At 43.3% G+C, this 25,440-nt stretch overlaps 1 protein-coding gene across 1 annotated transcript in view; it reads left to right on the top strand.

Moving 5' to 3' along the window:
* The window catches only part of CLDN16 (claudin 16), a 74,623-nt gene that overhangs the window by 19,164 nt on the left and 30,019 nt on the right, over positions 1-25,440 (top strand). Inside the window, exon 3 of the mRNA XM_068233326.1 lies at positions 23,571-23,673. Within this exon, the coding sequence (XP_068089427.1) occupies positions 23,571-23,673 (103 nt within the window). The remainder of the gene's footprint in view (positions 1-23,570; positions 23,674-25,440) is intronic.

Raw genomic sequence — 25,440 nt, 5'->3', positions numbered from 1 at the left:
TTAAATCATAGTATCATGGCAAAGTAAAGAAAATGATTTATTTATTGGTTGTTAAATGTAACTACGCTTTGTACATTATTCCATACTGAGTAAAGTGAGATAAGTCCTAGTTAGATCTTTGAACAGATCTACACTTAGAGATTATAAAGGTCAGATTGCTTGGCCATTATGGGGATCTTTTGATTCTAGTGATCCCTGAGCCACACACCTGCAACAAGCATACCACTAGTTTACGGCTAGTTTTGCACGCAGAACACCTGATTTAAAGTGTATGGGCAAATCCTTGTTTTTTTCCACCTTTTTTCCTCACTTTCCCACTCTCCCAGTCCCAGCATGAGGTAAATTGAGAATAAAATCATGAAATTAAAATAAATAAACAGACATTGATTTCCTCCGCTGATAATTGCCGAAGCATCATCACAGCTAAACTCTGCCTGACTCCATGTGAGAGTGTTGTGAATTTCCCACACCTCCCCAGTCAAACACCACAATGAGGCAATGAAATCGGCTCCTGCCCTGCTTAAAGAGCTTTGCCGTCATGCCGACGGCAGGGCATGTGAGCAGCAGCGGTGAGAGAGCAACATGATCAGCGGTACCAGTGGGAGCGTGCAGCTGGAAAGTGGGAAGCTACATCCTGTCAGAAGTAAATGACCAAAAACAGGACGTAGATTTCAACCAACATGATCCGGAAGCAGTTAAGCTATGACAATGGCTGAGTGCATTGTTCCCCTCCTTACCTCACCCACCTAAAGCCGCACTATCATGCTCCAAGACGTAGTCTATCCTCCCCTCTCCATAGCAACAGAACATATCACTCCACCGTAGCAGAAGGACGCGCCTGTACGCTTTCATGTACTAAACTGTCACACTATGGATCGGGTCTAGAGATGGGTCTACAAACTGAGGCCACAGAAAGAGAAACTAGTGTAAAGTAGCATCAAAGAAAACATTTTTCCATGTACATGCATACAGCTGAAATTACACTGTGACCAGTTTACGTGCATTTCAGTAACCCATGCTGTAGTCTTCCAGCCGGTGCTGAGAGTGCAGTATCTGCTCCAGTGGTTTGCTGTGGTCTGTTTGTAGGCAGATATTTCTACTGTAGGCTTCAATGGAAAATACATCCACTTATCCAGAAATATAGTGCAGGTTGAGACTTTGAGTTTCGCTGACCAATGGCTCTGTTACTATCTGTCATGTGTGAATGGATCCTATTAATAACCTAGAATCCGTCAACATTTGAACTCCGATTGAGCAAACTGGGGAAAAAAATGTCCATTTTGCATTGTAGTGTGAACCGAGCCTTCCACTATACAGCAGTAGCTCAGTGAAGGTAGTTGCATGAGATCTTAATAAAACCTCCTTACCTACAGTAACTAGCTAGAAGAGTCATTGGGCTTGATTTACAAAGCCGTGCTAACTCATAGCACGGTCGCGATCATGTTTTGCATGCATTTTAACGTGCGTAACAGTTTTTGCATGCAATCACACATTTTCGAGCGCAATCGCGAATTTTTGTGCGAAAGTGCGGCTGTTTTTGCGAGAAAAATTCACGTTTTTGTGTGAAAACTGTTACGTGACCATGCTATGAGTTAGCACGGCTTTGTCAATCAAGCCCATAGTCAGATACAGTGTGTGTTCAGTGTGTAATATATGTGTATATATATATATTTATTTTATTTTGTTTCCCAATAAAGCCAGACCTTTTGCACTCTCGGCTTGTGTCAGGCTTACATGAATAATGTTTTAAATAGTCAGTTTTACAACAATTGCAAACACAGTAGTTTGCTCGTTTTAATGCTTGCAATACATGACATCTGATAGTTTGATAGAGTGACTCAGTAATTCAGTAATATAACTGAATCAATTTTGAAATCAAATGCCCGTCGTTGACAAGTGTTTCTCTCCTGAAAATTGCACAGAACAGTTGGAGAATTCTAAACTTATAAACCTATAATTTGTGGGCATACATGTGTTTGATAATGTAACTTTCAATCATTCTGACTGGATTTTAAAGCATTGGTTTTAAAAATGGAATTGCATATGGTCTGTATAACATGATAAATCCTATTAAGTTACACTGTAGAGTTTGTGTTTGACTATACTATAAATAAACGTGTTAATGAAGATAACGAGAAGCAAAGAATCTGGGCACCAACTCCAAATGCTTCTAACGCTTATCATTTTTATTGCATCCCCAGAGATCCCAACAGACAAGACAATTACAGAGTGTAGGCATGACAGACATTTCGCAGGTAATGACCTGCTTCGTCAGAAACTGTGTATGTAACTCTTGCCTCTGACGAAGCAGGTCATTACCTTGTGTGTAACGCGTGTGTGTAACTCTTGCCTCTGATGAAGCATTACCTGCAAAACGGCTGTCAGGCCTACACTCTAATTTTTCTCTGTCTCTGACCACAACCACTCTCCTCTCACCCTCCCTCTTAGTATGACTCAACTGCCCTTTTCTCAACCTCCCCTATCAACCTTACTTTAGGGAGGGAACACAATCACAGCTAGTACATCGCCTGCCTTACATTGGTTCTTTCTAAATTGTATCTACTTCTTCACTAAGCAGCACAAACCCACAGTTCTTATTTTTAGACAAGCAAAATTTTGCTAATAATAATAATAATGATTATAATAATTGTCAGTAAATAATGATGGTAGTAAAGGTATTAACTTTTGATGGATTCTATCAAAGTGATGACATGTTTCAGTTATGTGCTGACCCCAGTATGGCTAACCAATAAACTTCTTATTGATCAAAAAAGTGCCAAGCATTGACATATCCAGGGGTAAGGAAGAGGTGCCTCTGGCAAACACCAAAATTCTCACTTCCCAAACACACGCAACTTATTAAATACCCCCAAACTCTATGTACTACAGTATTACAAAATGTACCACCATGCAATAGGAGCACCCCTTATCCCACAACCAGGACACACACACCCACCCCAATCAATCAGGACACCCCAACTTTCACAAAAAGTGTACCCATGCACCCAACAATCAGAATTTCCCCTGTTGTACTCAGGGCACTCAACCCTCACAAGCACACCATGACTTTCCCCACAGTAAGAACACCCCAACAATTATCAGAGCACTGTCCTCCCACCTTCTGGAATCAAAGCACCAATACAGTTAAATCAAAATGTATTGATAAAGGGCCCATTTCCACCAAGGCGCTGTTATGCAATCACTGAACCGCCAGAAAAATGCAACCAGTTCAAGTCAATGGAGCAGTTTCCATTGATGTGAATTGACCTACGCGATCCGGCACAATGCGACGCAGGGGAAATTATGGATAGCATGCTGCAGTTTTCTACAGCACACATCCAAGTCCCCATAGCCGCCAACTGGAAGCCGCATGACACTGCAACCGGTGGTACGGTTGACAACCGGAAGTATTTGCGGGGGGATGCAAGGCGATGCAGTGATCGACTCGCAAAATATAAACGCCAGCGGAAATGGGCCCAAAAAGACTGATTGAGTGTGGTGGTATTTTTCTGTAGAATGGGGATGGTGATATTAGTGAGGAATGATGCAGTGAAAACAGGACAGCACTGCAATTTTTAATCAAAATGCTACTGAAATCTGATCTATAATGAGCAATGTATTATTGTTCATTGATGGTTACTTCTTTATCCATTACTCCTTTATCAATCATTGGCCCATGTATGGCTAACTTTTATTAAAACTCTTTGATTTTCTTTTTTCTCAGTGCACATCTTGTGGATGGAATAGTTATTCTTCTGACCACGGACACCATATGGTTCCATCTAGAAGCAGCTAGGCTACTTTTTAGAGTAAATAAACACAGAACTCCGTTCTTCGGTTTCATTATTTAATGTTTCACTATTGTGAGTCTCCTTTATTTGTTCACACAGTGTAAACATTCATTCCAAAGAAAGCATAACAATAAAGGAATTTAGAAGTATGTTTATACAGCAAGAACCATCTTTATCATGCTAATAATATGAGAACAGATTGGAAATCAGCCATGTGTTCCAAGTTTTTGTTTTTGTGTCCTTAGAAATACTGTATTTGGGTGCATACATTTTATGCAGTCTTATTACTTTGTCTTTAATGTTTTAGGGGCCCATTCACACAGAGGGTTTCCGTGATTTACCATGGGTGGTCATTGAGATGCAAATAATTATGACAGGGTTATGCAAATGTATGCAACTTGAAAAAGGACCAATTTAATTCCACCTTGACAGAATTTGATTGGTCCATTTTCAAACTGCATACATTTGCATCATACTGCATGAAATACTTATTTGCATATCATTGACCTAGTCCCTTACTGCTACTACCAATGCAGCTTCTTCTTTTTAGTCCAATAAGCCAACATATTTGCTTATAACAACTATGTGAATTAGTAAACTGAAAAAAAAATTAACCTTTTAACGAAGGGGACAGTAATGATACAAAATTATAAGGCGTGCAATATCTCGTAAGGAAAAAATTATTTAAACGGATGACCACTGTTGGCTTTACCTCCAGAAATTGTGTTTGTGAGTGGTTCTTATTTCCTTAGATCAATAATCGGTGCCTTATAGTTTGCCCTCAGCCATGGCAATGGCTGCAACTTCTGAAACTTCTGCCACTTCCTGCAGTGGTTGCTGCACGGGTTCATGGAGAGCTGTTCCTGATGCTAGGTACTTCCCTTCTATAAATGCCTTCGACTGTAGAAAATAGTTGTTCTGCCACTATATACTGCTGCACAGGCGTGTCTAGTTTTTCGGCAGTGTTAGGGGTCCCCATGGCTAACCCACCACTGGAGGTCAATTGGGAAGAGACTGCAGGTACAGATAGTCTAAGATTTGTATGAAAGTAAATAATTTATCCAGTGCCAGTATGTATAAAACATGACTTAACTTACAAAAAAAACTCCCAGAACCTGTTTGTAAAAAGGGGTATACAGTATTAAAAACCACTCCACCATCTATGCACCTGTCAAGGCTGATCTGACTAATAGACCCAGCTGTGCAGCTGTTGAGCCCTGACAGCCATAGTCACTCCTTAACATGTCAAAATTTTTACCTATAGCCAGTTATACCTCATGGCATTTCTAGGAGTAAGGTCATATCCTGCCTTTTGGAGACCCCCTGACAAAAAAGAGCATTAAGCCTCACCCACTTATCCTGGTACCACCCAGGGCCATTGCCCCAGGGTCCGAGCCGGCTTTAGTGAGAAATGCCTCAGCATCAACTATAGATGTAGTTTAATGAAGAAAATAGCTTGCCCTTTTCTAGTTGCTATGGGCAACAGTGACAGGTTTCCATTCTGAAGTAAGCTTCTGGACTACCTCAGCCAGCATTACTGCACTTTTAAACATAACTTATTAGAATAGATGTTTCCGTCATGCCTGCATCCGAAACACTAGTATTTATCACCTGAAGTTTGGAGAATGTTCCATGCAAAAAAGACAAGACAGGACATATCATGTTAAAGAAAACCTGAACTGAAAATTAAAAGTGAAAATAAACATACACGTGTCATACTTACCTCCCATGTAGTCTACTCATTAAACTATTTCTCCTCTCCTGTGCCCTGTTTGTCTGCTGTGATCGATGGAATTCTCCGTCCTACATTTTAAAAATGGACATTACCCCATACCAGTTGCTGGTCAGCACACTGCTAAACTGTAATATCGCCCACTTGAGCCAAAGGGAAACATGGACATTACCTTGCACATCAGTTGTCCTTTCAGCTATAAATGGCAGCAACTGATATATAACTGAGAGCAACCGATATATTTAAGTTCTGACAAAATCTTGTCAGAACTGGAGGGAATCATTGTAAGAAGAAAATGATGATTTTCTAAGAGGAACTGAGTGATGGTGAGGTAAGTACTTAATATTCATCTGCAGGTACAGCATGTGTTTACTTTAAATAATTTTTACTTGGATCAGGTTCACTTTAAAATCTGCTTAGCTTCAGCATCTAAACATAGTCAGGCTTATTCACAGCCACATAAGGCAGCCGGTTCAAAATTGCAATCTCACACTTCAGAGGCTACCTACACCAGGTCCAGGGTATGGACTCAAAAATAAAAGCACTCTCTACAGATGATACAAAGATCAAAAGTATAAAACCTCTATCATCCTGTTTAGGTAAGAGGCATTATTAATGCACACTCTTTAGCTAAATGGGTTGATATTTTCTGCGGGAGGCGACCTGTGCATGCTGTGTTAGTCATTTTTGTATAGCATTGTCAAAACATATCTATGAGTCATAATTTCCAACACGTATCCAAAATACAAGTTCCTTGTTTAAAGACAGTGGGTGGAGCCATGCAAATAAATACCTCTGCTGTCATCTGTGCACCTTTACCTGTTGGATTTCAAATTGGAAGCTCTCTGTTTTAAGTTATTTGGATCCTGTCATGCTAATGTATGGAAGTCTGTGGCTCCCTTGGGCACAGACTGAACGAATAGCTGAAACTGAAGCTTTTCAGTAGCTTTTCAGGAAAACCTCTCTGAAGAGGAAAAATGTAAAATGACACTGAGTACAAAAACAGCAACTTGCAGTGATGTAATTAAAGCTTAAAACTTAATCTGAGCTCTGGAAATTTTGGTACTTAAATGTAGTTGCTAATTTCCTTTTCTCAAATTCTGATTTGAATAAAGAATGCATTTGTTTTCTTTTTCTTTTGTAAGTTATTATACGAAACTTGAGAGAAAGCTTGTTTATCCGAATCAGCCTACAGTAGTTTTCACCTCAAGGATGAAAGCAATTTTCCCCTGTCATCGCTCCTCCCATTCATTCGACAATAACTTTATCACTACTTATCACACGTAAATGATCTATGTCTTGTTTTTTTCGACACAAATTAAGCTTTCTGGGGATGATACTTGCTTTCAGTAATTACTTAATTTTCTATGTATTTTATAGGCAAATCCCAAAAAACTGAAGAAAAAATAAACAATTTCTCCAATTCCATCCCCTAGTTTTACAATAAGCAATGCTACCATAAATAAAACACACCCATTTTATCTGCCCATTAGTCCCGGCTATTACAACATTTAAATGATGTTCCTAGTACAATGTATGGTGCTAATATACAGGGTGGGCCATTTATATGGATACACCTTATTAAAATGGGAATGGTTGGTGATATTAACTTCCTGTTTGTGGCACATTAGTATATGTGAGGGGGGAAACTTTTCAAAATGGGTGGTGACCATGGCATAGACAATTGCCTTCAGATGACGGTGTGGCGTATGGGGTACAAAGATAGTGATGTTATTCTTCATCACTGAAAACCTCAAGGCCACTGGATAGGCAAAATTGCTACATGATGATGTGTTTCCCTCTTTATGCACTGAAGCTGGCACGTTCTCTGAGTTTTTTCAGCAAGATGGTGCACCACCACATTATGGGTGTCAGGTCCGAGCATTCCTAGATGAACAGTTTCCTGGAAAGTGGATTGGTCGTAGTGGGCCAGTTAAATGGCCCCCAAGGTCTCCCGATCTGACCCCCTTAGACTTTTATCTTTGGGGTCATCTAACTGCAATTGTCTTGCTGTGAAGATACGAGATGTGCAGCACCTGAAACTACGGATACTGGAAGCCTGTGCTAGCATTTCTCCTGCGGTGTTGCTATGTGTGTGTGAAGAGTGGGAGAAGAGGGTTGCATTGACAATCCAACACAATGGGCAGCATATTGAACACATTTTATAAGTGGTCAGAAACTTGTAAATAACTCATGAAAGAATAAAGTTACGTTAAAACCAAGCACACCATCGTTTTTCTTGTGAAATTCCCAATAAGTTTGATGTGTCACATGACCCTCTTCCTATTGAAAACAAAAGTTGGAATCAAAATGGCCAACTTAAAAATGGCCGCCACGGTCACCACCCATCTTGAAGTTCCCCCCCTCACATATACTAATGTGCCACAAACAGGAAGTTAATATCACCAACCATTCCCATTTTATTAAGGTGTATCCATATAAATGGCTCACCTTGTACTATTTGGAAATAAAGGCGCATTTTTTCTGTTTAGGGTTTTTTTTGTGTTTCATCACTTGTAAGCAGTGTTGCTCGGATACCTCATTATCCTATTCGAGTTTGGTAAACTATCCGAATTCACTCGAAGTCGGATATCCGATGTAATCGAATAGCCGATTTGACCTCGGATATCCGACGTCACTATCCGAGTCTGTATTCGAGTAAAATATTCGAGCTGGCCTTAAATAGCTTGTAAAACTTGTATAGGAGGTCAATGATGCATGAAACCACCTTTTTTACTTTATCAAGTGATTATGTGGTGATGTAGTAGTTATAAAAAAGGTCTCAAAAAAAGTAAATTAACTTCATGAAAAGTGTTTGCATGAGAAGGTGTGTCCAAAATGGTTGTTGGAAGTCTTCATTCATGTCGTCTTCATCTTCTTCTTCTATATCTTCTTCTTCTTCTTCTTCTATATCTTCTTCTTCTTCTATATCTTCTTCTTCTTCTTCATCATCTTCTTCTATATCTTCTTCTTCTATATCTTCTTCTTCTATATCTTCTTCTTCTTCTATATCTTCTTCTTCTTCTTCTATATCTTCTTCTTCTTCTTCTATATCTTCTTCTTCTATATCTTCTTTTTATATATTTTCTTCTTCTATATCTTCTTCATCTTCTTCTATATCTTCTTCTTCTTCTTCTTCTATATCTTCTTCTTCTTCTTCTTCTTCTTCTTCTTCTTCTTCTTCTTCTTCTTCTTCTTCTTCTTCTTCTTCTTCTTCTTCTTCTTCTTCTTCTTCTTCTTCTTCTTCATCTTCTTCTTCTTCTTCTTCTTCTTCTTCTTCTTCTTCTTCTTCTTCTTCTTCTTCTTCTTCTTCTTCTTCTTCTTCTTCTTCTTCTTCATCTTCTTCTATATCTTCTTCTTCTATATCTTCTTCTTCTTCTATATCTTCTTCATCTTCTTCATCTTCTTCTATATCTTCTTCTTCTATATCTTCTTCTTCTTCTTCTTCATCTCCTTCTTCCTCTTCCTCTTCTTCTCTATCATTATATTATGTGTCTTGGTTTTCCTTTCTTTTGTAAACATTTTTTTTACTTCATTTGTGGAAATATTTTATTGTAATAACACAATAGTTATATTTGTGTTGATGGCATAATAGGTAGGTAGTGGCACATTGCAAGCCACAGCGCCTTTTTCTGTGTACCCTGGCGGTGGTAAAACACAGACATCAGCAGGAGGAGGAAGTAGTAGTTGCAGGCTTGCAGCTATTTGTAGTGTGTGGTAATAGTCGGTCGGTACTCGGTAGGAGAGTGGGTGGGCAGGTGGCAGTAGAAAATAGTTCTTCTTCTGTTCTCCCTGGCAGTGGTAGCAGCACACAGACAGCAGAAGCTCAATGCAGCTACAGGAGGAGGAGTAATGTGTGTCAGGCAGTGTGATGTGACTGACATAATAGGCCCTGGTACCTAGCGGTGGTACCAGGGCCATAAATGAGCATCATGAGGTTCCAGACAGCGGTCGTGAAGCCCACATTGCGTCCTATACACAATTGGGACAGCACAGTTTTCAACCCGGACACCTCTAAAATAATTACAATTTTTTTTTTAATTATTGCAGCTATTGTTGAGCGTAATAGCTGGTGGCGCTTGGGCAGCATCACCTTGTAATGTGTTCCCTGGCAGCGGAGAGGAGACACAGACAGCAGGAGGAAATATAACAGCAGGCAGCGTGAGGAGGATAAGTGTGTGTGGCAGACTGGCATTTGGCAGCAGGCAGGAGGGCAGGCAGCAAGACATAGTAGGCCCTGGGTCCTAGCGGTGGTCCCAGGGCCGTAAATGAACAGCATGAGGTTCCAGACAGCGGTCATGAAGCCCACATTGTGTCCAATACACAATTGGAACAGCACAGTTTTCAACCCGGACACCTCTAAAATAATTACAATTTTTTTTTTTTCAAATTAATGTAGCTATTTTTGAGCGTAATAGCTGGTGGCGCTTGGGCAGCAGCACCTTGTAATGTGTTCCCTGGCAGTGGAAACACACAGACAGCAGGAGGAAATATAACAGCAGGCAGCGTGAGGAGGATAAGTGTGTGTGGCAGACTGGCATTTGGCAGCAGGCAGGAGGGCAGGCAGCGAGACATAGTAGGCCCTGGGTCCTAGCGGTGGTCCCAGGGCCATAAATGAACAGCATGAGGTTCCAGACAGCGGTCGTGAAGCCCACATTGTGTCCAATACACAATTGGGACAGCACAGTTTTCAACCCGGACACCTCTAAAATAATTACAATTTTTTTTTTCAAATTAATGCAGCTATTTTTGAGCGTAATAGCTGGTGGCGCCTGGGCAGCAGCACCTTGTAATGTGTTCCCTGGCAGTGGAAACACACAGACAGCATGAGGAAATATAACAGCAGTAGCAGCAGCAGGTGTATGTGTGTGTGCCAGTCGTCACTTCATTTACCCCTCTCGCCGACAACAGGGGCCATGAATTTGCCTTCCACCCAAGCCTGGTTCATTTTGAGAAACGTCAGTCTGTCCACAGACTTGTGAGACAGACGAGATCGCTTCTCAGTGACGACTCCACCGGCTGCACTGAAGCAACGCTCTGACAGTACGCTGGAAGGGGGGCAGGAGAGCACTTCCAGGGCGTACTGCGCAAGCTCGCTCCAGATCGGCAGGTGCTTGACCCAATACTCCATGGGATCAACAGGGGCCACGCTGTCAAGCCCGCTGAAGGACCCCATGTAGTCAGCCACCATGCGGGTCAAGCACTGCCTGTGACTGGACAAGGATGCTGCTGCAGGCACCTCCTCTCTAGTCCTTGGCAGCTCTACACTCATGTAGAGCTCTTGGGTCAGAGACAGCAGGTCTGTGGTGCACGAGCGCTTGCTGCTGGTGGATGCAGGCACCTGCTGCTGCCTCTGTGCTGGCTGGACAGTGGGGGTGGATGTCTGAGGGAAGGCTTCCTCCAAGCGCTCAACAAGGGACAGCTGCAAATCCCTCATTTGTTGTGCACGGTCTCCTCCTGCAGGCAGGAACTGGCTGAGCTTCCCCTTCAGATGTGGGTCCAGCATCATGCAGATCCAGATGTCCTCCCTCTGCTTCATCTGGATCACCCTTGGGTCCTTGCGCAGGCACCTCAGCATGTGCGCTGCCATTGGGAAAAGTCTGGCCACGTCTGTTGGCACATCATCGGCATCCCCAGAGCCGAGAGTGCTGTCCTCCTCTTCCTCTGCCCCTCCACCTCATCCTCTCTCCACCCCCGCACCAGTCCAGCTGCGCTCTGCTGCTCCCCCTTATCAGCAGCAAGGTCAGGGACCTCCACCTACTCTGAGCCCTCCTCCTCGGAGGTGGCCTGTGAAGCTGCCTGCAGCTCCTGCTGGTCCAAGGCTGCCGCTCCCTCTTCCACCAGTGCATACAGGGCCCTGTCCAGCACACACACCAAGGGGACCCACTCGCACACCATTGCATGGTCCCTGCTCACCATGTTGGTGGCCTGCAGGAAGGGTGCCAGGACTGAGCACACCTGCTGCATGTGCCCCCAGTCCTCCGTGGAGATGATGGACGGGAGGTTGGTGGCGGCACGCCCAGTTGCAGTGAGGGCGGCAACTGTTGCTCGTGTAACGTACTGGCTGACAGCCTGCCTCTGTTCAACCAGACGCTCCAACATCGCCAGGGTGGAGTTCCAGCGGTGCTGTGGCAGGTGCAGCTCCTTCTGCACCTCTTCCAGGCTCGCCACGGCTGCAGGCGAGTGCCGGAAGTGACGCACAACCTTCCTTGCCGCCTCAAGGAGTCGGTCCATCCCCTGGTAGGTCCGCAGGAACTTTTGGACTACCAGGTTCAGGACGTGCGCCAGGCAGGGGATGTGGGTCAGGTCTTCCCTGCTGATGGCAGCGACCAGGTTTGCCCCATTGTCGGACACCACCTCTCCGACTCTGAGGCCTCTAATGGTCAGCCAATTCCTCTCCTGCTCTCTGAGTTTGGCCAGGACGTGGTTCGCCGTCAGTTTGGTCTTCCCCAGGCTGACCAATTCCAGCAGCGCTTGGCAGTGGCGGGGCTTCACGCTGCTGCTGTGGCGGGGGGGTTTGGGCTGGTGTGGCGGAGGATGGAAGCGGATCAAAGGAACCTGCTGCTGTTCCGCTGACCCTGCATGGTGACACCACCTACTGCGTTGTTGTTGCTGCTGCTGCTCTGGCAGTGCCGGCCGATGCTGCTCCCCCCTCCTCACCCCCTTCCACCAAGCTGACCCAATGCGTGGTGAAGGACAGATAGCGGCCTGTCCCAAACCGGCTGCTCCACGAGTCCATGGTGACGTGGACCCATTGACCACCCGCGTGCTCCAGCCCTCTCCTGACATTGGCCATCACAGAGCGGTGAAGTGCAGGGATGGCCGTGCGTGCAAAATAATGTCGGCCGGGGATTGGCCAATCGGGGGCTGCACACATCAGGAGCGCACGCATGTCGCTCCCCTCCTGCACAAGGGAATAAGGCAGGAGTTGGGAGCACATGGCCCGTGCCAGCAAGCCGTTCAGCTGACGCTCGCGACGGCTGCTGGGAGGCAGAACCCTGACCACCCCCTGGAAGGTGTCGCTGAGCAGGGTCTGGCGAGGTCTTTTGCTGGCACGGGAAGCAGTGGAGGGAGCAGAGGAGGCCACTGAGGACTGGCTGCCAGAACAGGCCTCAGTGTCGGCGGCAGGAGTTGCAGAGGGAGGAGGAGCAGTGCGTTGCTGACGCACTCCTGCTGCCGACGGCTTCACAGTGGTTGCGGGTCTGCCACTGCCAGCTTCCTTCAACTTCACGAACTCCTCATGCTCGTGAAAGTGTTTCACTTTCACGAGCCTGCGCAGTAGAGCAGACCCGACGGCGATCGGGTATTTCCGCCTACTTCGGAGCCGACAGCCGTCAGAGCGCCTGCGCAGGAGCCAGGAAGGTAAATATTACGTCACCGCTGCACGGAGGGCTGCAGCGAGACCCCTGACGGATGGAGGATGGCGTGGGAAGCCTCATTAGGATCCGGAGGCTTCCTCCACCCGAGGTGAGTACCCCCCAGGGGACGTTTTGTCGTTACAGTTCCTCTTTAATATGAATGGACATGGCCCCTGATCGGGGTCATGTCCATTCTTTACACACATTGCAATTGGTTTGGGGAAGCATTGCTTCCCGTTTCCAACCACCAACATGGAAAACCACCGAGGTGTGCAGGGCAGCGCCCTCGTGCATGCGCCCATGCCGCCAATTAAACACTGTACACGGACACGTGTCCAGATAGACTTGAGCGGCGCCTATTTGGACGGGCATACTTGTCCAGATAGGCTGAACTGGTTAAAGTGTACCTGAATTAAAAACAAAAGTTATGCCTAAGCTACCCTCACAAAAGTGCTTCCACAAATACCTTTTTTTTTTGCACAAGTTCTGCTCACAGATAATCTGTTTGTTTATTTTTTTAATCTGTCTGTGGGTCTCTGTGAAATGGACAGTAAAGCCTGTTGAGAGTTTTACCCCATTTTCACCATTAAAAAACAACTGTGAGGGGAGTTTGCAGAGGTGGAGGTAGCCCCTTAGCGTCTGAAGAAGCTGTTAAATATCAACCTAGAACATCAGCTCTCCAATCACAATATTTTTTATTGGAAAATTTTTCGTACATCAGCTCTCCAGTTGAAGCAGGGCCGGATTAACAACCAGGCAACAAAAGCAGTCGTTTGGGGCCCCATTCAGAGTCAAAGGGGCCCCATCAACACATAAACCAGCCCTCGCCATCCTGTCAGCGGTGTCTGGATGGTATAATGGTTAAAGGGACTCTGAGCAGTGCAGTAACTATAGAAAGATGCATATCATTTTAAAGCTCTCTTTCTCCTCTTTCCAATGATATATAAACTGTCGCCCTATGCCTTTTAGTTTTCGCTATTTTCACTGCCACAGCAATTTCGATCGCGAAAATAGCGAAAACTAAAAGGCGTAGGGTGGCAGTTTATCAATCACTGGAAAGAGGAGAAAGAGAGCTTCACAATGATATGCATCTTTCCATAGTTACATTGTATTACACAGGACGACTTTTCTCCAAAGTCGGCAGCTCGATTCAGCACAATGCAATGAAATATAAGGAACCCAGGGGGATATAAATTACAAACATCATGCTGGTAGGTGTGAGGATGCAATTAATTAGTTGTGGGTATGCTTAAAGGCATACCCACAGGCACTGCTCGGAGTCCCTTTAAGGGCTCTGCCTCTGACACAGGAGACCAGGGTTCGAATCTCAGCTCTGCCTGTTCAGTAAGCCAGCACCTATTCAGTAGGAGACCTTAGGCAAGTCTCTCTAACACTGCTACTGCCTATAGGGCGCGTCCTAGTGGCTGCAGCTCTGGCGCTTTGAGTCCGCCAGGAGAAAAGCGCGATATAAATGTTATTTGTCTTGTCTTGTCTTGTCAAATGATGCCGTGCACTGCTGATTGTCTTCAGAGCCAGGCTCTCCTCCTAGGTCCCCCGCCTGCTACTGTGCGCTCTGCCGCTGCCCACCCCTCCCTCCCTTCCCACAGAGAACCACAGCTGCAACAAGAATGATAGCAGCAGATGGCAAAGGCTCACTCACCTATCCATGATCCAAGCGATAGAGATCCCATCATCTGAAACCCATCTGTCTCTTCTACAGTGCAGCCGCTCGCTCTGAACTTCCTGGTTCTCAGATCAGACAGGAAGTAGGAAGTAGTAATAGTAGTAGTAACAGAGCAACAGCACTCTAGAGGAGACAGATGGGCTCTGGATGATGGGACCTCTATTGCTTGGATCACCATAGGTGAATGTGAGTCATCTGGTGCTGTCATTCTCCCCCACTGTGGCTGCCTTCTCTGCTGGACTATCGTATTCACTGGGATGGAGGCTACATGGTGGCTGTCTAGTTTGGGAGGAAATCGGTTGTTCAGTGGTGGGGGTGGTTATGTAATTCTGTCTGGGGAACGGCTTCCGGTTTGGCGGTGTCCAGAGCTTTCTGCTATTGCCAGGCTGGAGATGCAGGGGGAAAGTGCTGCTGCTGTGATATCTGGCGCCCTCTTCACAGGGGTGCCCCAGCCGCTGAGTGCAAATGTCCCAGCCATTCATCTCTCACTCTGCATTTTGCCGCTGCTATTCCCTGCATTGTGCACCCACAGAGGAAAGCGGGCTGTTGCCCATAGCAACCACTAGCTCGGCTGCCCCGGTGTGTGCGGCATGTTGCTGTGCGGCTGCGTCTTCTGATTCTATTACGACATGATGGGGGGGCCCAAATCAGTTACTTTGCTTAGGGCCCCATTTAGCCTTAATCCGGCTCTGAGTTGAAGTATTTTCCAAAATTTCCAGAAAACAAAATGGGCACCCTCATGAAACTGAGTGAACAGATTATGCAGCTCTAGCCAGCAAAGTGAGATAACATTGTGCACTAGCAAACCCATGTTATTTAGGTAAATAGAGAACATGGCAAAGATGGGCTTAAAGTTGAACCAAACTCTTGTACAGCACATAAAAAAGTCTTTATTCCACAAAAAGTTGCTGAAAGAAATCTACTGCTGTGTTTCTGTGTTTAGGCAGGGAACACACTTGTCTTTCGGTTTTCTGTGCACGTTTTTCTGCGTACGTTTTCTGCACACCAAGTGTTTCTATGCAGAAAAACGCATGTGTTTTTTCATAGCAGATAATGTAATTGATGCAGAAAACTGACAACATGTGCAGAATCATGCTGCAGAATGTCAGTTTTTTTTCTGCGCGCGAAAAACACATTAAGTGTGAACTAACCCATTGATTAACATAAGTTCTCAGTTTTTCTGTGCAGAAAACATGTACAAAAACCGTCAAATGTGTTCCCTGCCTCAGTTTACCCAGATCAGAGGCATGCATGAAATAGGGATGTGAGGAAAAATGGGTGCCGATATCAGTCTTAATGATAAATACCATTGTGAATTGGGCACCAGATAAAAACAAAAAAATATTTACAGTGGTAATGGTGATAGTAAAACATTGGTAAATGTTACCAATATTTTACTACAACTAACCCTAACCCTACTCTCACACAGAACCTTCCCCCCTCCTATGCCTAACCCTAAAACCCCCTTCCTGATGCGCATCCCTAAAACCCCCCTTCCTGATGCCTAACCCTAAACCCCCCATTCCTGAACCCTAAAACCTTGCTTCCTGACATCTAACCCCAAAACCCCCGACTGACGCCTAACCATAAAACCTCACTTCTTGATGCTTAACCCTAAAAACCCCCTTCCTGATGCCTAACTCTAAAACCCACCTTCTTGATGTCTAGCCCTAAAGCCCCCCTTCCTGACACCTTACCCAAAATAGCATATTATTTGCATCAGCGCCTATGGCGGTGCCCAAATTGTCCCCTAGCCGCAGGCACCCAAATTTCTTTCTTCTGATCAAAGTGTCTAATTAGTTTTTATCAGCAGATGTGAAGAGAATGCAGAAAAACTTTCACTTTCACTCTCCTCATATGGTAAAAGCTGAGGCTTGACACCTTCAGTGCTCCCTGCAAAGTAAAACCTAAACGGCAGGGATTTTTTTAAGATTTCCATAGATTGTAAAAAAATACTTTTTTTCTCCATAAAGGTTATCATGTTGTGGCTAATCTTTTAGAACAGAGATGATATCCTGAGTTCAGTTCCACTTTAAGTACATTGGACAATTGAGTGTTTGAGACACTGAAGCGAAAAAAAAATTATGATACCATGAATTGGTTGTGTAGTAGGGGTAATTACTAGAACATTGGTAACAAAAAAAATATTCTCATATTTTTATTTTCAGTTATACAGCTTTTTTTTATAACATTGCATCATTCCCTAACACTTGCAGTTTACACATTAATCAGCATTCTAAAAGTTTTTGCATAACAGACAGTTAACTAATAACTTTTGACCTGTCCTGACCTTTTTTCTGCAAAAGAAAAACACAATACAGCTGAGATAACCTAATCAGAAGTCAGAGCTCTCCAGGACTTTCAAAGTCGCAGAGCTCAATGGCTATTTGCATATATAACAACTGGAGTTTCTTAACTCTTCCTGTACTGGAAACAAATATTAGACGTATGTCTCTGATCCTAATGCTTTATTTCTTAGCTGTACTACACAACCAACTCATTATATTATAAAAAAATTTTCAAGCTATTATCTTATTTTAGAATTATTCCCCACATTCCATTTATTAGAATAGTATGCATTATTATATCGTTGACATTTGTCAGACTCCAGCCATTGCTGCTTGGTTCATTATTTGAGCCAATACCAGATTATCATAAGAAGCAAATGCCCATGAATACAGTACAGTAAAATCCAGTTTGGACCAGGTCTCTCACACCTTGTGAAGGCCACCCTTCATTCACTTAACAAAATGGATAAATATCCCAATCACTTATTTAAACCTTTCGTTAAACTGTGATTTTTATTTTTTTTAAACAGGATTCTTCTTTGTGTCGGTGAATACTTAGTGAGATTGTATTATTACACATGTTAGATAAGCATCATATTAACCTCCCTTGTCATAGTCAAAGGCACCTTTTAGGAGTTGTTGGGTATAAGTGCCCCATTAACAGAGTGCTTAGTTAATGACAGCAACTATTCTCACATACATGAAGCTAGAATTAATGCAAGTCTCCTGAAGAACAAGCCTGAGGCATTAATGGGTAATAGAGTGGGTTCTCTTTCCTGCCTAATGACCTCAGAGACTTTTCTGAGCACAGCCAAGTAAATGACCCATGGCAATGCAACTCCTGCAGTGCCTCTGACTAATACATAAATCTGTATAGAGTTTGTAGCCTGCATAGCCAACAGCGCTTTCTAACAGTTAGCTATAATATTTACAGCACTCATTTCATCAAGGTACTTGGATTTTAATGTGTTCATTTGCTGCATTAAGCAATATGAATATTGATTCTATGGAGTAGCAGCTACACCAGGGAGACATTATTTAATACACCTGCTATGAAAGAAGGTATAAAACGTGCTGTAGGCAAGCAATGCAGTCACTATGAAGCATATGTAACAACAGGACGCATATTAAAGCACCAATATTCACTGTTTGCTGCATATTCCACATGATGCTCACCGCTGAGCTGGTTATTATTGCAAAAATCATTTTTTATTTTTCAGATTGCTTGCCTGTTACCGCTATTAATTATTTGAACATACTCACTGCAGACTTCATTTAATTACATGTAACTTGCAGCGAAGGAAATTGGCCCTGTAGCTCAAATGCTGATGTGTTACATTACGTTACAGAATTTAAAGAAAATTATCGGTGGAGATTGTGGATGGCCGTAAACAGTTAATATAATTATATTCACTTCAACAAAATGATCATTAAAATGTATGTTTTCGCAAGCGTATTGCATTTTTACATTAGCGTCAATGGAGCATGAGAAAATGCATTTTCACAAAAGTGCTTGTTTTAGCGATTGTGTCTTTTTTAACGAATATTCACATTTTGAAAAATTATCAGTGTATTTTCATGCACATTTTTCCTCCAAAATGTTTTTTGTTTATTTTTTGAGGTTCAATTTTGCAAATTCACCCTTAGTGGATGGCAGAGGCAACCCAAATTACTTTTGCTTTCCTTCTCAATCCCTTTCTTACCTATCAGAGTAGCTGGGCCTGTGCTTGAAGGAGGGCATTATGCAGACTGGCAGCACATCTGATGGCATAAAGTGGGAATATCTGAAGAATGGGGCTTCACAGAGACAACGTAAATGTATGTAACAGATCATTCTTCAAAGAAGAAGAAACACATGCCCTATATATAAAAATAACAACACATCCAACATTCGGAACCACCTTAAAGAGAATCTGTACTCTAATATTCTTACAATAAAAAGCATACCATTCTATTCATTATTTTCTCCTGTGCCCCTCTGTGCTGTTTCTGCCACTCTCTGCTGCAATCCTGGCTTGTAATTAACAGTTTTAGGCAGTGTTTACAAACAAACTAACCAGCTTCTAATAGGCTCAGCTAAGCATAGTGTGTGAGTCACTCAGAGTATGCAGGGGGCCTGCAGAGGGTGTGTATCGCTTCTACCAATCACAAGCAGCCCTGCACATTCCACACAATCAAGCTTTAGCCCGACAAACAGGACAGAGGAAAGATACATTGATTTATTACAGAGACAGTGCAGTTAGGAAAGACTGCAGTAAGCCAGAGCAGATTAGAACAGGCATAGGAACTTATAGGATAGAAGAACTAAGGCTGAAAAATTTGTTACAGAGTCTCTTTAAGATCTGTTTTGCAGATAATAGCTGGCACAAGGGCTCCTGACCATATACTCTAGAATGTACGTATTTGGAATTAAACATTCAAGGAACCTATAGACCTAGGAAAACATATGAGCCTGGAAAACTTAAACAAATGATTTCTGCCGTAGACCCTTTAAAAAAAACCTAGAGCAAGGTATTCTGCTAGTAAAACAGGCGCCAATTCACTTACATATACTTTTTAGTTCCAGTCGCCATTACAGTAGTCTTTCCACCAACATAATGCTCCCAGAAGTCATTGCAGATCCCTCAGCTCCAATGAAATGTACCCAGGTGTTTTTTTTTTGTGTGTTTTTTGTTTCACTTTTTGGCCCCTCAATAGTACAGTTTAATAAAAGGGGAGAGAAAAAGAAAAGAAAGGAAAATATGAGCCCATCTGCCAAACATTTTTAACCCTTGTCCCCCATGACAGCTGGTATTCCCCATGGAGTTTGGAGCCTGCAAGTGTGAGGCTCGTCCCCCCCCCCCCCCTCCCCGAGCAATACAAATCCACATGATCCATAGGAATGGGGGGACGGGTAGTCTGCAAGAGGGGGAAAAAAAGGAGGAAAGAGTGGAAAAGGCCTTCAGTTCACGGAGCTCCCTTATCCAACATTATGGACAAGTGGCTTCATGCTGGGGAGATGGAGTTAGTACTCCAATGCATGTGGTGATTATTCCCAAGTTTTGATGTAAGGCGTAATCTGGAATTCCCCTTCCAAATTCAGTTCACTGGACTTCACTGGATCTAAGAGGAGGATTAATTACAAGCATCATGTGGTGGGCGGAGTTAGGACCACATGATTGTAATCTAAGTTTTACACTATAGTGGTAAATTTGTTGGAGAATATGGAACAGTGACAGAGGGAGCATTCAAGTGGTTAGTGTGGTGATAGAAACCCAGTTATGTCAGACCTGTGCAGACAGACCCAGTTTATGAGGGTCTGTGAATCTAATGATGAGTCCCTCACATAAGGGTGTGGTGTAGGTTCCTCATCTTTTCAGATGGTGGAGAACTTGATGATGGGCACAAGACTCTTGCGCTAGACAGTTTTATATACATGTTTATGCAATCAAAGGTGTTCTGTATCATTCTTATTGTAGAACAATAACACTATAATGTATAGAAAAGCAGTATCCAAACCAAATGACATTTCAGTCAAAACCAGTATTAAGAAAGAAACACACGGCCATAAAATTGACATGTTAGAAGTCTGTGGGTGGACAGATTAGAATAATGAACTGATGCACCCCATACATCTCTGCAGAGTCTGCCTTCCCAGGAACAGTTTCAGTTCATTTTGTTTTCAATTTAATAGTATATTTCCTGATCTCCATCTTTTCCACCTCTGTGCATCAGAAAGCTGTCATTACTGACCTTCTACTGAAAATGCTGCATCCATACATCCTCTCATGAAATGCATTGTGAGTCTGAAAAAGTAGCATTCGAGTGGTTTCCAGAGATGGATGGTCAATGAGATGTAAATAATATAATGTTCATGCAAATCTTATGTTAATTGTATACTGTTTTATGCAGCTAGGAACTGGACCACTCACCCCTTACACCCCTACCCTATAGTTACCAAAGTAAAACACTTGTAGAAAAAAAATGACAACATTTAAAAAAAATAATCAATAGTTACCTTAGGGACTTTTTAATATGTATGTCATGAGGTTATATTACTGTTACTTTAGTAAATAAAGGCTTGTAATTATTGATAGCGATTGTGATTACGGATAGCGTCCTGTGCAGCCCGGATCACCGGGGAGGGGACAGGTAGGAGAGGGAGGGGGGAATTTCACCGCGGAGGGGGGCTTTGAGGTGCCCCCCCCGCCAGCCACACGCAGGCAGAAGAGATCAGACCCCCCCTGCACATCATCCCCATAGGGGGGGAAAAAGGGGGGCAATCTGATCTCTCTGCCTGCACCCTGATCTGTGCTGGGGGCTGTAGAGCCCACCCAGCACAGATCACTAATAACCACGCTGGTCCTTAAGGGGGGGTAAAGGGTGGGTCATCAAGTGGTTAAGGTGCCCATACATCTAGCGATATTTGGGAAGATCAACCAAGAAAAAGATCTCTCACTGATTGAATCTGATCAGAGAGAGATCTGTTGCCTGCCCATATATCACAGGCCAATTTCTGATTGATTTCAGCATGAAATGCCTCGATAATCAGCCTTTGTGACACCGCCTGCGCTGCTGTCATCCTAAGTGTGAATGTACCCCCCGATACCCTTGCATTAAAATTTCTCACCTGTCCAGAAAGTGACACATGTGCCTCGTGCAATACGCAGCAGACACGTGGGATGCGAATGGAGGAAGCAGGAGCAGCTAGACACTCACGGTGGCTAGGCAAGTGGGCAGGTAAGAGATTTTAATGCACGGGCGTGAGGGTGGACACATATACATTTGGGGCACTGTACTGCTCAATGCAGGGCAAAGTTATGGACCATCGTTCCCCCATTGCTCCTGTACTGCCCCCATCCCACAGAGATCGATAAACAGCACAACAACTGATGGTGCTGTTATGGGAGAAAAGTTAACTACAGATGTATTTGCCTGGCACAATTCAATCTTCAACTGGAAAGAAAGAAGAGATGCCGGCACTAACAGTACAATGGAGTAGTGGAGGTGCCACGATGGGAGGAGTGTGGGTAGCAAGCCTTTTCTCTCACCTTGCGGTTCTACAGCGTGCTCTGGAAGCTAAAGTGTAGTATGGCAATAGTAAACAAAAGGAACTGCGCCCGGAACTGCAGTATGCTATGCCTATGCTATGCCCAGCACCCACTGCACCACACCTCCACCTTGATGCACGGTAGGACTTACGATTCCTTAATTGTGTACTCGTACCAGATAATGTATGCCAATTCTCAAAATAAATATTAAGCATACAGCAGTGCCGAACGCAGTTCCTTTTGTTAACACTTCAATCTTTCCTTTCTAGCAAGCTATCACAGACCCATTAAAGCTCCCAGCCTGTGATAGCTCTGAGCTAAGGGGAGGGGAATAACACTGTGTGTGCCTATGTGTATCATTTCTTATCTCTATAGTATAGAGTTGCTGCAGGGATCTTGGTTTTTACAGACTGAAATAGTTACTTAACTACTTTAGGACCTTAATGATTGCAATCTACGCCCTGTTATGATGGCTGCCAGGGCGTAGATTTCAATCCACCAACGTTCTGTCGCTCCTGAGCTCGCCGCTGTCCCCCCTGGCTGTAGCTCACTCGCTCTGCTGTCTCTATAACGGCAGAGCTCTGTGAGCTGGTCAGGAGCTGATTTCATTAGCTCCTAACCCTGTCTATCATCGTAAATGGCTCCCATTGTCTTACATTGATAGGCAGGGTCAGGAGCCGATTAAAAGAGTGGCTCCTGACCGGCTCACAGGAACTCTGCCTTCATAGAGTCGGCAGAGTGGGTGTCCCAGGTTCCCAATGTGCGGTGGTGACTGCGATTGCGGCGGGTATGTGCGACTATTTGCCGCTATTCCGCCCTTTCTTGTACCAGCAGTCATTGGTCCTTAAGGGTGCAGAGACCGCTGGTACTTAAGTGGTTAAAGCAGACTTAAACTCTTGCACAGGAGACAGAAAAAACACAGAGAAGTCTACCATGTGTCCACCATGGGTGTGTTTATAGAAAACAGCTTGTCTAATTCTCCCTTTTCAGCAAGTAATCACAAGTGTAATTTGAGCTGTCAGCTTTGTCAGCTCTGTTTGCAGGTTATGTTCTAACATGTAAACTCAGAAGGTTAACCTTTCTTTGCTCCCCTGAAACCAGGAAGTAGACACTGCGGATTTATTGTAGTAGTTCTGTAAGGTGTACAAAAAAAGTAATGTTTTTTCATTAAAGGTTACTATGCTGTTGCTTATCTTTTAGAACAGAGAGGGAGTTCTGGGTTTAGGTCCACTTTAAGGACTACATGAACAGAGTCAATAAATCTTTATGGGCCTCCTTGACCTCCTGAGGCCCCAATCAATTAATTTGGTTGTCTAGTTGGTAATCTGGCACTGAGATCGACCACGTTGCTCCAAGATTTTCCAGCATGCTCGACCTATACATTTGAATCATCTAACTTGCATACCTGTTGTGGCGCCAAAATCAGATGGACAATTGGGCCATAAAATTACTTCATGTAAGGCCACCTATACAGTTAATTACTATACACCCATTTATAAGGAAAATCTACTTTGAAATGCGCTCCTGATTTTTTTCTTAAAGCTAGCACTTCACTGTTCACTATTACAGATCTTTATTATTATCCTTTATGTACGCTTGAAAAAAAAAAAGGGTTAATGCAACAAGCAAGGACAAGTAGTTGGTTTGTTTGAAAGAAAAATTCTTATCCTTGTAATTTTCAAAACAGGTGAGCACCAAATGCCGGGGACTTTGGTGGGAATGTGTCACTAATGCGTTTGATGGAATCACAACCTGTGATGAATATGACTCCATATACGCAGAACATCCTGGTATGTAGTTATTAATAATAATAATATAACCTAGAAACTGAGCTTGAAATCATGGTGTTACAATATTGTTTTGTAACTGGATGTCACAAGGATGCATATAGAAAAGTTTTGGGAGAGCTTTAAAGCTGACCTGCATCCAGTGTTGTAGTTGTTGTTGTTTTTTTTTTATACTATAGGTTGGACTAGGTAAAAGTATATTACATATACATATTCAATATTCACAATTCATACATATACATATTCAATATAAACTAAACATGAAGAAAGCAGGCCTTTCGATGAGGGGGTTGTAGGGTCTATTGTTACATGCCTGTTTTTATCCTATTTATGTCAGGTGTACCAAGCTCTACTAAACAATGATAATAATAATAATAGTAGTAATAATAATAATAAAGATTACAGTTCTGCAGTCTTAGTGCAGAGAGGCAGATTCATACCTGGCAAATAAAAAAAGCTTACATTGGTGGGGGGCAGTGAGAATATAAGGGAAGGATGAACTAGTTTGCACTAACTCTGGTGTGTGTGTCCGTGTGTGTTTTGTATTATGTGTGTGTATACGTGTGTGTGTGTGTATACGTGTGTGTGTGCGTGCGTGCGTGCGTGTGTGTGTCTGTGCCTGCCTGTGTGTGTATATGTATGTGCACATATTTTTACTTAGGTTTATGAATAAGGCGTAATATAGCAGGAAATCAGTCCTGAGTTTATAAAACCGGTTAGCAAGAAGAAAAAAAAAACCTGTCACATTTCTGTCGTTCAACTGTCACATCAGAACAGATCAACTATTTAGTTGTTAGGTTGCAAACAAAAATTCACAAATCACTTTCCAGCCTGAAAGAAAATCTCACACAATTTAATTTATATCCACTCAAACTGTAGAACTTGAAATCATTCTGCTGCAAGTGACTGGCCCAAATAAAGGTTCTCAATTACAAATCCACTCTATCATAATCAGGAGTGACTTTATATTTTATTTGTATCAGGCACCTAATTCCACTAAATGCCAGCTCTGCTGATTGGCAGATCAATGGACAGAGCTGTCCACTCGCCCTAAATGTCTCTTATGTTCTGAGTTAAAGTGAGACTTGTCTGTTATGTTTAGAAGCCATGGGTGCACTGCTTGAAGGTACATACATGCCTCAGACGTGAAAATTGGTCTAAGGGCTCCTTCACACTAAGGGCGTTTTTTGCCCTTTTTCCAAACGCAGGCGATTTTCAAAATCGCCCTAAAAACGCTTGTGCAATGATTCCCTATGAGAGAGTTCACATCTGAGCAGTTCGTTTCCAATCCGCTCAGCAAAGCGGTGCCGTTACCAATTTTGAGGTGATTTTGTCTCAATGAAGGGAATAGGAAAAAATGCAAACGCTAAGAAAATTGCTTTGTGCAGCGATTGCGTTTGTATTTATTCTTTTCCGGGTTAAAGAGTTCACTTGCGTCAGGGGGTGAATTAAAAAAAAAAACGCTCTGGAAAAGCGCTTAGAAAAGCGCTTTTAACAAAAACATACCGCTCACCCAAGCGCCTGCAATCACAAAAACAAAATCACATCAAAAAACACCCAATGCGAACGCTAACGCGATCGGAAAGCAATGTGAACAAGGCCTAAATGAACATTGACCAGCGATCAAATGGCGAAGGTTAACGATCTTAAACAACTGACCTGTATGCACACATGAACGATCCAAGAAAGAAGGTTTGATTAATTGTACACACTCCCTTTGATGAACGATCGATGGTCAAAAAAATCCAGCTGGATGGATCACGACCAGTT

The sequence above is a fragment of the Hyperolius riggenbachi genome, chromosome 4 (assembly GCF_040937935.1).
Source record: "Hyperolius riggenbachi isolate aHypRig1 chromosome 4, aHypRig1.pri, whole genome shotgun sequence".
In the NCBI taxonomy this organism is placed as follows: Eukaryota; Metazoa; Chordata; class Amphibia; order Anura; family Hyperoliidae; genus Hyperolius; species Hyperolius riggenbachi.
This window is presented reverse-complemented; position numbering and strand designations above follow the sequence as displayed.